Here is a 16,434-nt window from a genome sequence, read left to right on the forward strand (position 1 = left end):
TCATTAGCTGACGTTGGAGAGCGGAGTGGCGCAGTGGTTAGAACGCTTGCCTCTCACGCTGGAGGTCGTGGTTCGTCCCCCACTCGGGGACAAATACAAATACCCGATTTTTCCGAGCGCTCTCCAGTCCACCCAGCTGGAAATGGGTACCTGACCCTATTCAGGGCCGGGGAAGGCAAAGGCAGCGAGGGAGAGGAGATGGGCACCGCCCTCATAAAAAGCTGGCCCCCAGAAAAGTGGAGATCTCTAACATCTCTCTCCCCTACGACCAGATGGTTATGGGAATACCTTTACCTTTACCTTTTTAGCTTACGTTGTTGTTTCTATCTCTTACTTTTAGCATGACATGACAATGTGAGCGTTATTATGAACGAATGTTATGTGTGTGTGCGTGTGTTGAAACAACATTAATTGTTGTATTTGTTTTTATTGTTTAATTAAAGGGGCAGTCAACTGGTTGCTGTCGTTTCATGTTTTCGGGCCAAAAAGAGATTGCTTACTCTTTACTCTTTACTCTAGGTAAATGTAAAAAAAAATATATTTTAAAAAAAGAAAAGATTTTTAATATTTTTTTGAAAAAAAAATTGTTTTGGATTTTTCGTTCCATTCTTTTTCTTATCACGTGCACGCCAGTTCAAAACGCCGAAAGCAATAAAAAAAAAAGCATGCATATTGGTCAAATTTGAAGCGAGTTACGGCCGTTTTAAAATAAACAAGTCGCGTACGGCGAAAATACAATATTTAGTCAAGTAGCTGTCGAACTCACAGAATGAAACTGAACGCAATGCCATTGTTCAGCAAGACCGTATACTCGTAGCATCGTCAGTCCAGCGCTCATGGCAAAGGCAGTGAAATTGACAAAAAGAGCGGGGTAGTAGTTGCGCTAAGAAGGATAGCACGCTTTTCTGTACCTCTCTTTGTTTTAACTTTCTGAGCGTGTTTTTAATCCAAACATATCATATCTATATGTTTTTGGAATCAGGAACCGACAAGGAATAAGCTGAAAGTGTTTTGAAATTGATTTGGACAATTTAATTTTGATAACAATTTTTATATATTTAATTTTCAGAGCTTGTTTTTAATCCGAATATAACATATTTATATGTTTTTGGAATCAGCAAATGATGGAGAATAAGATAAACGTAAATTTGGATCGTTTTATAATTTATTTTTTTTTTTACAATTTTCAGATTTTTAATGACCAAAGTCATGAATTAATTTTTAAGCCACCAAACTGAAATGCAATACCGAAGTCTGGGCTTCGTCGAAGATTACTTGACCAAAATTTCAACCAATTTGGTTGAAAAATGAGGACGTGACAGTGCCGCCTCAACTTTCACGAAAAGCCGGATATGACGTCATCAAAGACATTTATCAAAAACATGAAAAAAACATTCGGGGATTTCATACCCAGGAACTCTCATGTCAAATTTCATAAAGATCGGTCCAGTAGTTTAGTCTGAATCGCTCTACACACACACACAGACACACACACACACACACGCACACACACACGCACACACACACACACGCACATACACCACGACCCTCGTTTCGATTCCCCCTCGATGTTAAAATATTTAGTCAAAACTTGACTAAATATAAAAATATGACGTCATTCTACTTCCACTACAAAGTTAAATGTTATTTCCAGCCAAACTAACAGCGCTATCGATGTGCGGTTTCACTAAAGTGGTTCCTATGCATCAAATAATTTTTTAAAACAAAGTTGTTTTTAGCTGTTTTCTGCCCCTTTAATTTACAATAATTAAATTCTTAATACACTGTTTAGTTTTAGCGAAATGAGAATTAAAACAATGCTTAAACATAACAAACATCGTTATTTGAACACTTTACCATTCACTATGATTCATATATCAGTGTAGCTTGAACGTCATTCAACAATCTTGCTCACTCGGTGCACATTGTATAGGCTACAATGTGCAACTTTATGGTCTTGCTCATTGTATACAATGGGCAACAGTTTTGCTCATTGTCTACAATGAGCAAAACTTGTTGCTCATTGTATACAATGAGCACGATATGCTGCTCATTGTACATAATGCGCAAATTGTACAGAATGGATACGACATATATTTCGTACATTTGAGCGTTCGGGACTTTTCAGTCGCTAAAAGTAGTGTCGCTTCTCAATCCATGAGTTATCGAAGATTCGGTTTGATTGCTGTGTATTTACAAAACAATAAACACCCCTTGCAGTTTACAGATGCAAAAATAGCAGAGGGGGGAATACTGCTCATTCCTAAGACTCTCCTGATTACCAAGGGGAGTCAAAAATACAGCCAGAAAATCAATGTCAAAACATAGAAAACCCATCAAGCTCACAACAAAAACAGAAACAGATCAAACCAATGAGGGATTCTTACTTATCACATTGAATGTACAGGATGAAGATGTCGATTGGCCTGCTACCCTGCTTGCACAGGAGATTTTTGCATCCATGTCACTGACAAAGTCGTGCTGCTGATAGAACAGCTGGCTTTGAGTGGGGTTCCTCTGAGCAGCAATTTGTACTGCAAGATTTGTTTCCACAGTGCAGCTTGAAAGATTGCACACGGCCACTGAAGACTTTCTCACACTAGTCCTTTCTATATACCACACGATGGAGGCCGAAGGGTTCAAACCCTCGCATATTATCGTGTTGTTTGTATTTGCGATAATGTCAACAAGGTTCTTAGAAGTACGTGGAAACCCAAGCAGTTCTCTTTGTTTGCATTTCTTGATGTTAATACTCACCACTTCTTGCTTTCCTGTCAATAAAAACGAAATTGAAAATTACTAACTTTGTCAGAATACTTATTATATGATGAGTTTTTGAACTCACACATTTATCAAAGCCCGGTTGACCCTCGTCAAAGTGTCAGTCACAGCAGGATAAGAGACATGCAGAGTCACAATGATATTAACAACAAGAACGCTGAAGCGTAATTAACCATTCAGTCAAGCAAGGATGGAAGCGGCGAAGCGATGACAGTCGAGCACTGACAAAAGGTCCGTTTTGCCCTCACGTTCCTAACACACACACACACACACACACACACACACACACACACACACACACACACATACACACACATACTCACACACATGCGCGCACGCACATAGGCGCACATACACACACACACACACACACACGCACGCACGCGCAGGCAGACACACACACACACACATACACACTCACACACACACATTGAACAGCATACATACATATTAATAATTGTTACCAGTGTGAAAAGAGAAAGAGGAACAGACAGACAGATAGACAGACAGAGACATATTTTATGCTGTTTCTTGCAAAGCTGTTCAACTTTCTTCAAGCATAATTATCTGTTAACACAGGCGTTAATCATTCAGCGTCGTCTATTTGGATAAGCGTCCAAATCAATTCACAAAAGTGAAGACATGATTAACACTTCCTACGAATACCCCCTCCCCACCCCCGAGGCCCTATCCTTGGGGAGCCAAACTTACCAACAAGAACGAAAATGAGGACAGCACATGCCAGCGTTCCTTTCTCCATCGACATCGTTCTGCTTGCACGTCCGCTGCAGTTTGATCTGTGTCTTATGTCTTGCAAAGTACGTTCAAGATTGTCCCCGTTGCGTGTTGTATCAACCAGGACACAGAACAAAGTTTGCCGGCAGGCAGTTCAACAAACTGATCACTCTCCAGAATCGGATTGCTTGATTCATTGTCAACAACCACAATGACGTCATTTCAATGATGGAAAAGAATCAAACAGGTCTTGGTTCACACGACCCTTGGGTTTTTTTTACAGTTTTTTTTTACAGTCTTGGTGCACACAAGTAGAGGTTACATGCCGAGTCTCAGTGATTATTAAAAATAATGGTCGAAGTTGGCGGATCATGAAAAATGCGAGCTTCAGCGAGCTTTTTCATGACCGCGAACTGAGACCATTATTTTTAATAATCACTGAGACGAGGTGTGTAACCTCTTTATTCCTCCTTTCTTCAGTTATTCAAAGAAAACAGGAGTTTTTGTGCGAAAGTTTGATCGAATCCGAATTACTCAACCAGTCAACCTGCGCAGGCGATCGATTAATGCGCGGTTGTATAGTTCCGTGCAAATCATTCCATTCTGTTAACACTTCTTGTCAGTTTCCCTGTTTTGGACTAAAATCAAGTACACAGATGTAGAGGTTACATGCCGAGTCTCAGTGATTATCAAAAATAATGGTCGAAGTTAGCGGATCATGAAAAATGCGAGCTTAAGCGAGCTTTTTCATGACCGCGAACTGAGACCATTATTTTTGATAATCACTGAGACGAGGTATGTAACCTCTTTATTCCTCCTTTCTTCAGTTATTCAAAGAAAAGAGGAGTTTTTGTGCGAAAGTTTGATCGAATCATATTCACCCAACCAGTCTACCTGCGCAGGCGATCGATTAATGCGCGGTTGTATAGTTCCGTGAAAATCATTCAATTTTGTTAACACTTCTTGTCAGTTTCCATGTTTTGAACTAAAATTAAGTACACAGTTATGTTGTCATTCTGCTGTGGCGGTAAAGGCAGATAGTGTGTGTTCTGTTCATGTTTTGGTATTGCTCAGGAAATGTTCTTTCCTCGAATGTGACCAGCAGACGAAGTTTTACACCCGAGTTCCAACGTTAACAACTGTATGAAGTTCAGTTTTCTGGGGCAAAATAGTGTATGAAACCGCTGCATGTTCTTTAAGTTGATTAAATGTTTGCAATTGATTGCGTGTGCAGCCAATTATCAAAATCTAAACAACGAAGTGACTGTGGTAAGATGAACAAAGTTAAAAAAACAAAGGAATACTGTACTCACTGATAGAGAAAAGTGAGATGACTGGAAGTAGTTGTTTTACAGAAAAGTGAGATGACTTTCTCTCTCTCTTATCAATTATCAGCCAGCCTCAATGATTGTTGTTGTGCAACCTTCTCGTGTGACTTGGAACGCCTCGGCAACCCGGACTGTCTTGGAAAGGTCAGGTCCCAGGGATAGGACAGCATCACCTGCAATTGCAAATCAGAAAACATAAGCGTGCATACTCACAACTGCTCCGCAATGTCATAAATCACATCCATCACATCATCCAATGTCGGGCGAAGACTCGGCTCAGCAGACCAGCAAGCGGTGTACAGGTCTCGGTACTGCTGAAGAAACGAATTCCGTTGAGAATCCACCGCAGTCTCAGGCACAGGCGGGCGGAGGTTGTTCTGCACGACGTTGTAGATGATGCACTCTCGCGGATACGACTCGAAGGGGAACTGGCGGCTGTCGAGGCACCACATGGTGACAGCCAGGGAGTACACGTCACAGGGGAAGGAGGGGGCGGGGGTGTGGGAGGAGAAGAGCTCAGGGGCGCGGAAGGCCACCGTGCCCTCGACCCTTGACCCCCAGGACTCGCCCACCACGTGCAAGGCGCCAAGGTCACACAGACGCAAGGTCTGCTCTTCAGGGCAGAAGACGCAGTTGGCAGGTTTCAGGTCAAGGTGAAGGACACCCCGTGAGTGAAGGTAGCTGAGGCCCTCCATCACGTGACTGGTGAAGAACAGCACGTGCTGCACGGTCATCTGGTTGCGTGGATCAGACAGGTAGGAGTCCAGGGTGACGCTCCCCGCGTAGCTCATCACAACACAGGCTCCTGGCTGCCAGCCCTGCAGGGAACTCGCGCCCAGCACAGCCACCACGTTCTCGTGGTCCAGGTCAAGCTCCAGAGCCTTCAGTTCTCTCTCGTAGGTCTCCCTCGCCACTTCGTCGTCGATGTGGGAGTGGAAGTTCTTGCACACAACCATGCGCTCTTTGTAAAATCCAAGAGACACTGTGCCGAAGCCGCCACGACCGAGCAGCTTATCTGGACGAATCTCCTCCGGGCGAATAAGTTTGTCAGACAGGGAGGATGGATTGCTGGGGACTGGTGACACGGGAGAGTGTTCAGCGCGTTCAGGACTTGCAGGGGAAGGGGGAGAGGCAGCGTTCACAGGGCTTGGAGTGTATACAGTGTCACAACGCACGTGTTCAATGTTTGTAGAATTCACAGTTTCACGGAGGAAGGGAGAAGGGGACACGGGGGACTGAGCACTCGCTTCACACACAGCAAGCAAGCCGTCAGTAGTGGCTGACAGACCATCACATTCAGGACGAGGAGGAAGTTCACAGTCAGGCGAAGGCGGGAAAACGAAGGCACTCGAAGCACTGGTGTCCAAGAAGCTTGTTGTCGCAGACCTCCCATCCTCAGCGCAGGAGAAGTCACCAAGCGAAGCTCCGACAGAGTCATTACAGTCAAGGTCCAGGGACTGAGGCAGGCGCTCCCTCGAAGACTTGAGGGAAGTGGTGGCAGCTGCAGCAGCGGGAAGACAGGTCGGGGAGGCCAGTTGGCCAAGGTCCGTAGAACTTTCTGGAATCTCAATCCGCCAGGAAGACGAGGTAGCCATGGTGACAGGAACGTGAAGCAGTGACAGTGGACAGGAAACTGGAAAAAAACAAACAGAAATGGAACCTGATAAAAAGAGGGTCGCAGACACATGACTGCAAACTGGAGTACCAGCCAAAAACAACAACAACGCAGGTTACAAAACAAAAGATTATGCCGTTACCTTTGCACATTGGATCTTCCATGAATATAAACATGAAAACACCAGAGAAGACGCGGCCCCGAAGAAAACAGCTCTAATCAGCAAAATTAACGACCGACAAAAAACAACAAATACAAACATAAAAATGTACCAAAATAAAATCCAAACAACTACACAACTAGTTAAACAAAATTATACACACCCAAAACAACAAAAAGAAAAAAAAAACTATTGAGTAGAAAATGACAAAACCTTCAACGATTACACGTAGACAAAAGAGACCAGACAGGTAAAAAAAAAAAAAAGTCTAGGGTTACGCCGTCGTTTTGACAGCATAACCGGCTCGGCCATTCTATGTTCACAACGTGTCAAACGGCGCCGTACCGCCCGTACTAGGGCTACGCCATTCGGCATTATCCCACTCGGACGCACTTGGTCGACGTCATCAAATTATATCTTCGTCGACTCAGCTTAAAGTGTAACTAAACAAGCAAAAAGGAAAAACGTCGTTCAGCAACCTTTACACTTTGATATGAAGAAGGGCCTCAAATACTGTCAAACTGCGAAAAAAAAAATTTTTTCTCTCACTCGGACACTGTTTGACGGACATGTGAAGTGCGCGCCAGGAACGACAATCTTCTTAGTTTACCTGATTAATGCCCTTAATTTTTGGTTCTGGTACTTTCAGTTCCGGCTGTTGTCATCAATCTACCAAAATAAAAGATCAAACGGAGTTTTCGATTTTTATTTCATGGTTCAGAAAAATATTGCTTATTTTCTGAAGTCAACCGTTTTAGCGAATCTTTCTTTGATTCTTAAAAGTCATTTCAGATTTTTGAAAAATAGTTAACGGTTAGTAATTACCAATACATCGTAAACAAACATATCGATTGGTTTTGGTAAGAAGACACAAGTGCGATGAATGTGGTACCAGTATTTTTGTGGTAAGTAAGGATGCATTTCTTTGCTGTAAGCACATTTACAATGCACATTTAATCTGTTTAGCAACATAAACGAAAGCATGGTACAGTGCCGCTTGTTTGTGGTCTATCTTTTCGCGGCAGATGCGTAACAATTAGGGTCTCAGTTGGAAAAAGCTGCTCGGAACCAGAGAAGATTTGGCTTGGGTTCTTTGAGTGTGAATGATCGACGAGTGGCTTGACATTTTTAACGAATCATTACTGTAGCCTACTTGAAACCATCATCTGTTTCTGAATTTGTCATCAGTTATGATTGAGCAGTCTCATAGGAATCGTCCATAAAATGTTAAACCGAAAAAGGGCAGACGATTCTGAATCACACAGGCTGCTGTACAAAATCAGATCTAAAACGATATTTTGAACTGCGACGTCTGCGTAAATGCCCTGTAACAAAATACCTTGTCCTGGTCATGTGTATACACATCAGCTTCTATTGGGAAGATCAGTATTTTATATTAATCACAAATACAAGATTAGAAATAGTTCTGAAGATCGCCTTTGATTTCAGTTTCAGCGGCAAACTAGCAGATCTGTCCAAACCGGCATCGTTTCATGGTTGAAACTTGAATAATCCCAAATAGATCTGAGTGGGGGTAAGTTTTATAGTATTTCAATTTTTTATGGCAGTTTTATTTAAAGATAGTGTAGTGGATGTCTCTGGTGAAGACTACAGTTATATGAATTTTTTGTTGTAATATCAAAATGATTGTTCTTTATTTACACAATTGAATAATTTGTATTTATTTGTTTGCAGATGACGGCATACTGAGTGCTCCAAGAACATACGCCTGCTGGCATTTTGTGTCTTTTCTGAAGACGTCGAGGCAAGCAGAAGTCACGGTCCTGGCCACACACACACAATGACATGAACAAGAAATGATATTTTTTCATGGGCATATCCAGTATTAAAACTTTATTACCATGCAAACGCAACGATTAGAATTTAGAGAAGGTCATCGGTCACACACACACACACTGCGCGCATCCGGCCTTTGTATTCTAAGTGACGATTTTGGAAAGAAGTTGGCTAATTAGTTTGCTCAGGTTGCGCCAGATCTATCAGTTGTCCTTGTTGTGATTCAAATTTTTCTTCTTAATATATTTACTTTTTTGGAAGGTGTATTAGGGGATGTTTCTTGGCTCGGATTCATCCATTTTCCTTGTTTTTATCCACATTTGTCGGACCCCCCCCCCCCCCCCCCCCCCCCCCAAGGAGGTTGAACGCTTCGCGTCTTCAACTAAACGCTTCGCGTCGTCAAATTGTCCATAAAAGAAATTTGGAAACTCCCCCTTAAAAATGATGTGATCCGCCCCTGCACACACACAAATAGAGAAGTAATAAATGGATACAGTTTTTCTTTATTAAAATTACAATCAGATGTGGTCGTAGAACAGGCACTGTAAACAAAACCTAGCATGATATACCACTTGTGTGATGTTTCGGTCAATATCTTTATTTTCCTTTCAGAAATACATTGGCGTTTTGAATGTCAAGGGAAGTGATACAAATGCTGCAGCGGGCTATCAAGAACGCGAAGGCAAACAAGGTAAATACCTACTTCTGACATTAGTTTACTTATTAACTCTTTCTATACTGGCCATTATCTCCCCAGTCTCTCCCCAGAAACTGGCCATTTGCATGGGTTTGTAAAAAAATTCTCAAAAATAAACAAAACAAGATGCAGCCTTCAAACTCATAGGTTTTATTGTGAATATATTGCTAAAACATATGCCAAAGTTTGGTTTCATTGTTGTGAAAAAAAATAAAAATATGATGTCCAGAATTTATGGGTATATTTTACGCAATACGAAAAAGGGGGTATGTATTTTGACTTAGAAGCATTTTTTCTTATGAAGGCTCTGTTTGCAACAAAACTGTTTCTGTTTACTTGTATGAAGATTGTGCTTACACAAAAACATAACAAATACAAACTGATTTTCCATTTGGGGGTCATGTAAGCATTGTGAACATGTCCGAAAAATCTGATCACACACCATGTGGTCGACATGCAGACCTGAACGGCCAGTGTATGGTGGCAGAGTTGGAAAATAGGAAAAGTCTTGATGCCAATCCTTCATCAAAAACCGAAGAAAATCGTCATTGTAATAAGTTTGCTTTATTCTAAATCAAACGACTAGGATAGATGACAGACACAACGACAAACACATTCAATTCTATGTAAAACATACACAATGCTCACGTTAACAAGCTGGCCATAACAATGTGCCCATCGTGCATGAAGTGTGGCTTTGGTCGGATCAGTAGCCGTGCTTTGTCTGCGATACTAAACATGAAATTTTGTTAAAGCGACGATTTAGCAATGTTGTTGTTGCTGCTGCTGCTGTCTGTTCTTGTCACGACATCTCGTTTTTTCCCTCCTGATTCTGAGAAGAAGCTGTTTAATTGTGATATCAGGCCTAGGAACCCCTGATTTTCACTTGGAGCATTCTCAAAGAAAATTAGCGTATGTTAAGAAAAATGAGTGTTCTCCACACTTTGTCTTTTGTTGTTCGTTGTCGTTGCATGTCTACCGTTCCACAGCCACCTACTATAGCTGATGGGGTCTATGTCGACCAAAAGAATTGGATTCACTGTAAGACTTTCAAATTGGCAATCTTGTATACAGGGAATACCACAGGGTGTAGTTCCTGTAGCGGTTTGCTAATATCAATGAAAGTCACGTGATGCTTAGCGACATCGTTAGAATTTGATGTTTTTCGATCTGTTTTTGATATTTCTTAGAAATTCGAGTATGGTTTGCAAGTTTTATTGAAAAACTGCACCCTGTGGGATTCCCTGTATACTAGATTGCCAATTTTAAAGTCTTAGGTATACAGGGAATCCACCTACAGGAACTCGACCTACAGAGAATCCCACTCTTTTGGTCGACATAGACCCCATCAGCCCTACTATAAGTGCAAGTGTTAAATGACGTATTTCCACAATAGACTGCTTGCAGAGAATCATGTGATGCCAATGACAGGTAGGACATGTGGTAATACATACTACGTTTTGGAACCAGGGAAAATGCAGCACAAATTATTTATCAACCAAATTGATTGACTTGTGCACCACGACACAAGTTTTCTTTGATCCATAAAAGGTCTTTTGCCAGAAAAATTGCTCTCAACATCAAGTACCCTGCAAGTTGTCACACATTTACATTATTGAAATAAAAAGAAAACACACCAGTAACCAGGTTAGGTACGTTAATATCTATAATCAATATCTCGGCACGTTACTGCCTTCTTCGGGATGGTAAGCTGAAGATTATTGAACAAAATAATCGGTTTAGATTGTATACTTTGATTCCTGAACGAAGAAGCAGAGGTACTGCATACAACTAGGACTGTAATATCAGCTTTTGCGTGAAACACACACACATACACTTATAAAATTAATGCAATGTCATTGTATGAAGCCAGAACAATCACTAACTTACATAGTTGGTGTCTCTCTCTCTCTCTCTCTCTCTCTCTCTCTCTCTCTCTCTCTCTCTCTCTCTCTCTCTCTCTCTCTCTCTCTCTCTCTCTCTCTCTCTCTCTCTCTCTCTCTCTCTCTCTCTCTCTCTCTCTCTCTCTCTCTCTCTGGAAAGTAATTTATTGAGGGTTATTTGCGTTTGTATACACATTGGTGATTCGTAAACTATGTTGAAAGAGATTGTCAAACAATATTATATGGGGTGTCTTAAAAAAAATGTATATCAACAAAATCTGTCATTATTATCAGGCACACGGTTTTAACAAAGCTATGTCACGGAATGCAACATAAGTGGCTTAAAAAGTCGTGTTTTTTTGTGTGCAGGATATTCGCTAGGACAGGACCTCAAGCTGAACCAGCACAACAGCGATGCATTCTTCCATGGCTTCCACAAAAGTCTTTCACCTATAGCGGGCATTGCATACAGATAAATTCTTTAGACCAATTATACCTCTGTTCCCATGTTAAACATGGAATAATTCTGGACAAATGCGAGGACGTTAGCTTTTTTTTAATTTTATTTTACTTATCATTAAAACTTGTTTAGATTTCGATTCGTAAACCATTTACAGTAATCCTTTGTTTTTTAACTTTGTTCATCTTACCACAGTCACTTCGTTGTTTAGATTTATCATTAAATTTGTTACCATTATGCAGGAAAATGTAGAATAAAACCAGGAGAGCTTTCAGTAGAAGATATTTCCTGTGTCAAAAGTTAATGCTTATTCTGATTGATGGGTGCTCCAAACTAAGTTATTTTGACTGCCTTATTCGAATTCATTTCCAAGACAGGGCTGAGAAGTGGAGAAGCTTAGGAGAATATCGTAAAAATTGTCTGGGTGTTTATGCAAAACTTTCGAATATGTCAGATTTACTTTAGAGATTTTAAATACTGTTAACTGACAGAAATGCTATAACTTCTACACCAATTGACTGGATAACTTCATATTCAGCATACTTAAACTTGATTTTATGCATGTGCAGTTCACAAAGTGGCAAATTTGTAGGTTAAATTATCTAACTTTTGCATCACCAATGACACCAACGCTTTCGTGTCTGAGGATTGCCCTGAACCTAGCTGTAACTTCATGCTTTCTTCAGGTCATCGATAGCCTGGGGGTTGAAGGGGATGTTTTTACATACTCAGACATTCAAAATAATCAAAAAAGTAAAAGCCTGAAGGGTTTAAATTAGGTAAAAATGGCTACCGCTCAATGTCAAAACTCGTTCTGTTTAGTCGACCCCCGAATTTGGAGAAAAAAAAATTAAAATTGCACAAAAGTCAGACCATTCAATTTACAAAATTGCCACTTACTGGAAAGGCAGAACATAAACTGAAGATAATGAATACCATATATAAAATAATTGGTTCAACAGATGCAGAAGTAATTTGCATGGTTGTGGGTGTCCTTTTTAGGGGGGTCAACCCTGTAGAAGAGACGATTTTCTTTAATTATCAATCCGTAATATATTGTTTGTTATGCATACAAGATTAACATTGACAAATACTTCAAGACTCCTCATTGATCTTAAGAAATGTTGTGGTTTTTTTTGTTACTGACTGATTCACTTTCTATTCACTTTACTCTACATAAGTCACAACAAGAAAAGCAAGGGAGGTAATTTCTTGGGAAGAGGTAATTCTCTCCCCTCAGAACGATTGTTGTAGTTTGTTTGATTTTGTTCCCTTCTAATAAGTATTATTTAAAATAGATCTTTACATCTTGATGTGAAAGGCGCAGTACCCCCCTCCCCCCAGGATGTTAAATTCTAGGTTGTGTCCATGTAAAATCCTGATCCTAGTCAAGATCCGAGTTGGTTTTTCATGCAACTGTGCCTCTTTATGCCACTCAATTAGACATACTTTGCAATCCATAATTGCACGAAACTAAGTTCAGGAAATACGTTGTTGTCGTGTTTTTAATATTACATAATGAAATAAAAAATGTCAACTGGTTTCGTGTTGGGCTTTCTCTCTCTGTCTGAATCTCATAATTACTTACTTCTGAGGCCTGAAATGAGTTGCAGGCATTGTTCAGCTTACATTTATTGTTACAATTTTTGTGGATATGTTATTAAGTGTGTCTGTGTTTCTATCATTCGTTATCAGTGTGGTTAAAAAAAAAGCACACGTCAAAGTAATTTACCCTTCATCATTATCAAAACATGCAGATACAGGTAATAAATATTTGTGATACTTTAAACAAATACAATGTTTGTTTGTTGCGTTTTTTTCTTTTTTTTCAGAGCAAACACTCATCGTATTTGTTCAAACGTGTATATTCTGCACTTTCTAATACCCTGCATGGATCTCTAAATCAAGAATAATGAAAAGGCGTCTAATAGCCCTGCAGCACTCACACGAACATGATAGAAGCTTGCATGCATGCACCCAGGCTCGCTGTCTTCGGCTAAAAGAGCTTACCGTTGGATCTTCGCTCAGACAAATGTAGCTGTCTTGTCCACTTGCTCCTGTCGCATAGATCTGCAATGTGCAACATCATCTTTGATTAATAAGTCTGAGGCACAGACAAACACACACGCGCGCACATTTGCGAGAGAATGCACGTCAGTCTATTCAATCAAACAGTATAAAAACATACCACAGACGTGGTGGTGGAAACTGGACATTCGCCGTATAACAAAATCAAGAGATTCATTTGTGTGTGTGTATGTTTAATCAAAAGTTCATCTTGCGCACATTCAGTCTGTATTGTAACAGGACCCATCCCGTAAAAACTTCGAACAGATCTATTAAATTCTGAAATCCTTGACAAGTTTTTTTTCCAATCATCTGTGTCTGAACGAAATAAAAAAATCAGCCAGTACACACATCTACCCCCTTACACGACAATACATATGTGGCGAAAAAAGGAATCAAGAGGGGGGGAACAAGGAATAAATTAGATCCAGAAATAATTCCACTTCATCATTCCAAAATTCAAGTGTGAAGTGATCAGATACTGTGGAAAAGATACGTGCTTAGTATCACAAATAAAAATACAAGCCCTAGGGTTTTAAATCAAGGAAACAATTAAAGTTAAGGAAAGATCAACAGAAATGTCGAGAACATGTAAAATATTGTACTTACAATCTGTTTCAGCATGCTCTTCGAATAATAATCTCCCAGTCAGCCTCGTGCTTACGACTTCGACAGGATGTTGCCTCTCACGCTGAGCCAGTACTGGAGTGAATTCAAAGGCCAGAGATGCAGTACAAGCACATTAGTTAGATCCAATTCATTTGCATTGCTACCTTGCCCAATTTATGGCTATTTCTGTTGGTAACATCACACATGTGGCAAGCAGTGCTTGTTGCCGACTCTGCTGGGACAGGCAGCAGACGATTTTATTTAGGAACCAAATTCTGATTGGTTAAAACATAAAACCGGAACTCAAAGTACCACTTGTTCTTTGGAAGTATCAAATCAAGAACAGATAAGCAGGTAAATCTGAAATGGGTTCAACACTTTTAAAAAATCGTAGTAAATCAGAAAACACAGTAAACGTTGGAAAAATCGTCCAGTATCGCTTCTACAGGTCTATACTTGAACAAAACATAAAGCAATTCAGTAAAGCTGACACTTCAAAATGTCTGTTTAGTTACACTTTAAGTTTATTACTACTTTAGAGAGATACGACTATCACAAAAAGTAAGCGATTGAGGAGCACGATCATGGACGCGCGGAAGATCTCTGCGATCTCATTTTGACTGGGGGCGGGGGTATAGCTCAATCTGTCGCAATCGGCATGTGTTCGATCCCAACTTTCGGCAAGTGGTTTTTTCTCCCCAGGGTCAACTCTGTGCAGACTGTCCTCGGTGTCCGAACACCCCCGTGTGCACACATGCGCACGATAAGGCTACCAGTAAGTTCGTCACACGGTAGATTCGTCACCGGTCCCGGTAACTTCGCCACAGGTAACTTCGCCACAGTAGTCCGAGCGCGGCTGTTATGTAATGGTAATACAACCTTGCACCTCTCCCCCCCTCTCTCTCTCTCCCCCCCCCTCTCTCTCTCTCCCTCTTTCTCTCTCTCTCCCTCTCTCTCTCTCTATTGTTTATTCTCAGTGGCTGTTGAGAACTGCTCAATGAGTAGATCTCGGGTTTTAAAATAACAACGCTCGGACTGTGCCGTGTCAGTGAAAACTGCTCAGTTGAGAACTCTCTCTCCCTCTCTCTCTGTCTCTGTAAGTCTCTCTCCCTCTCTCTCTCTCTGTCTCTCTCCCTCTCTCTCTCCTACGTACCTAATGCTATCTTTCCTGTAATAAAGTTCAAAAGTTCAAAGTCTCTTTCTCTCTCTTTCTCTCTCTCTCTAAAAAATGTGAATCTTGAATCTCTCCCACAAATCAAACATCTGAAAGCATAAGCTCTAAGCATAAACAGCCGTCCACCCTGCCGGTAACTTCGTCACCCGTGACGAATCTACCGTTTACTGGTAGCCCACGATACTGGTAGCCCACGATAAAGATCACAGCGAAAGTCTCAGGACTTGTAAAAATGAATACGCGCATGCAGGAACAAAAACTATTGGGGAGCGCCGTATGGCGACCCTAACAGGGAATACAGAGAAAACGCCTACAGGAAATCCACTCACTTTTGATCGACACAGCCGTACTGTATGGCAGCTCGCTTTCCCCCGTGAGAAAGCAGCCCGAATTTCCATGGGGGTAACCTCACTGAACTATATGAAATCTTATCCTCTTATGACCTCGAGGTTACAACGTCAAAACGGCGTCACATCAAATTCACAGAATCGAGGGAGAAGGGGCGTAACCGTAGTGTCAGCCGACAAAAAGGCATTAAGCGTAGCCACTGCCAAAAACAACTGAACACCCACAGCCGACACGGAGCTCGACACATAACGCACAATGCACACACAGACATCACGACGTTTCTATAACGACGCATTGTGATCGCGGGTTCGAATCCGGGCCGGGATGGACTAACTTTTTGTTGACCACAGTGGCATTATACCACAAGTGCAGCTGGTTGATACCACAGAAACGCGTTCACACTTGTTTTTTCCATCGGGGTAACACCCGGGAACATGCCCATAACGGCAGAGCTGTAAAGGCGTACAACTAGAATTTCTCTCTCCCCTAACAACAGACATTTACCAAATCGCCCATTCAGATACGTCAAAGCGAACCACGATGACAGTCAGTGACAGGCTCAACTCTACGTCACTTCACCCCCACGTAATTGCGCTTGAGCACGTCGCGAATCATGGAATGAGCCTCAACATGACTCCTGAAAACACAGCTGTAATAGCTGAGTTATAGGAACAGACAGCTAAACCAAGCAACGAAAAGAACGAGACGATCGATTCACTAAGAAATGCGAGTTACTATACGATAGGGACATACACATACAACGGAAACAAACAAACAACA

The 16,434-nt window shown here is 41.2% G+C and overlaps 1 protein-coding gene and 1 long non-coding RNA gene across 2 annotated transcripts; both read right to left on the minus strand.

Annotated features, from left to right (window-relative positions):
- Window positions 1-5,053: 5,053 nt before the first annotated feature.
- On the minus strand, window positions 5,054-6,439 carry LOC138951344 (serine/threonine-protein kinase mos-like). The gene has a single exon (XM_070322964.1). The coding sequence runs from the start codon at window positions 6,437-6,439 to the stop codon at window positions 5,054-5,056; it is 1,386 nt and encodes a 461-aa protein (XP_070179065.1).
- Window positions 6,440-13,447: 7,008 nt separating this feature from the next.
- On the minus strand, window positions 13,448-14,645 carry LOC138950653 (uncharacterized). The gene is made up of 2 exons (XR_011450762.1): window positions 14,133-14,645; window positions 13,448-13,526 (listed from the first exon to the last, which is right to left on the minus strand). It is a non-coding gene; the product is annotated as an uncharacterized lncRNA (long non-coding RNA).
- Window positions 14,646-16,434: the final 1,789 nt, after the last annotated feature.

The sequence above is a fragment of the Littorina saxatilis genome, linkage group LG16, assembly GCF_037325665.1.
Source record: "Littorina saxatilis isolate snail1 linkage group LG16, US_GU_Lsax_2.0, whole genome shotgun sequence".
Lineage (NCBI taxonomy): Eukaryota > Metazoa > Mollusca > Gastropoda > Littorinimorpha > Littorinidae > Littorina > Littorina saxatilis.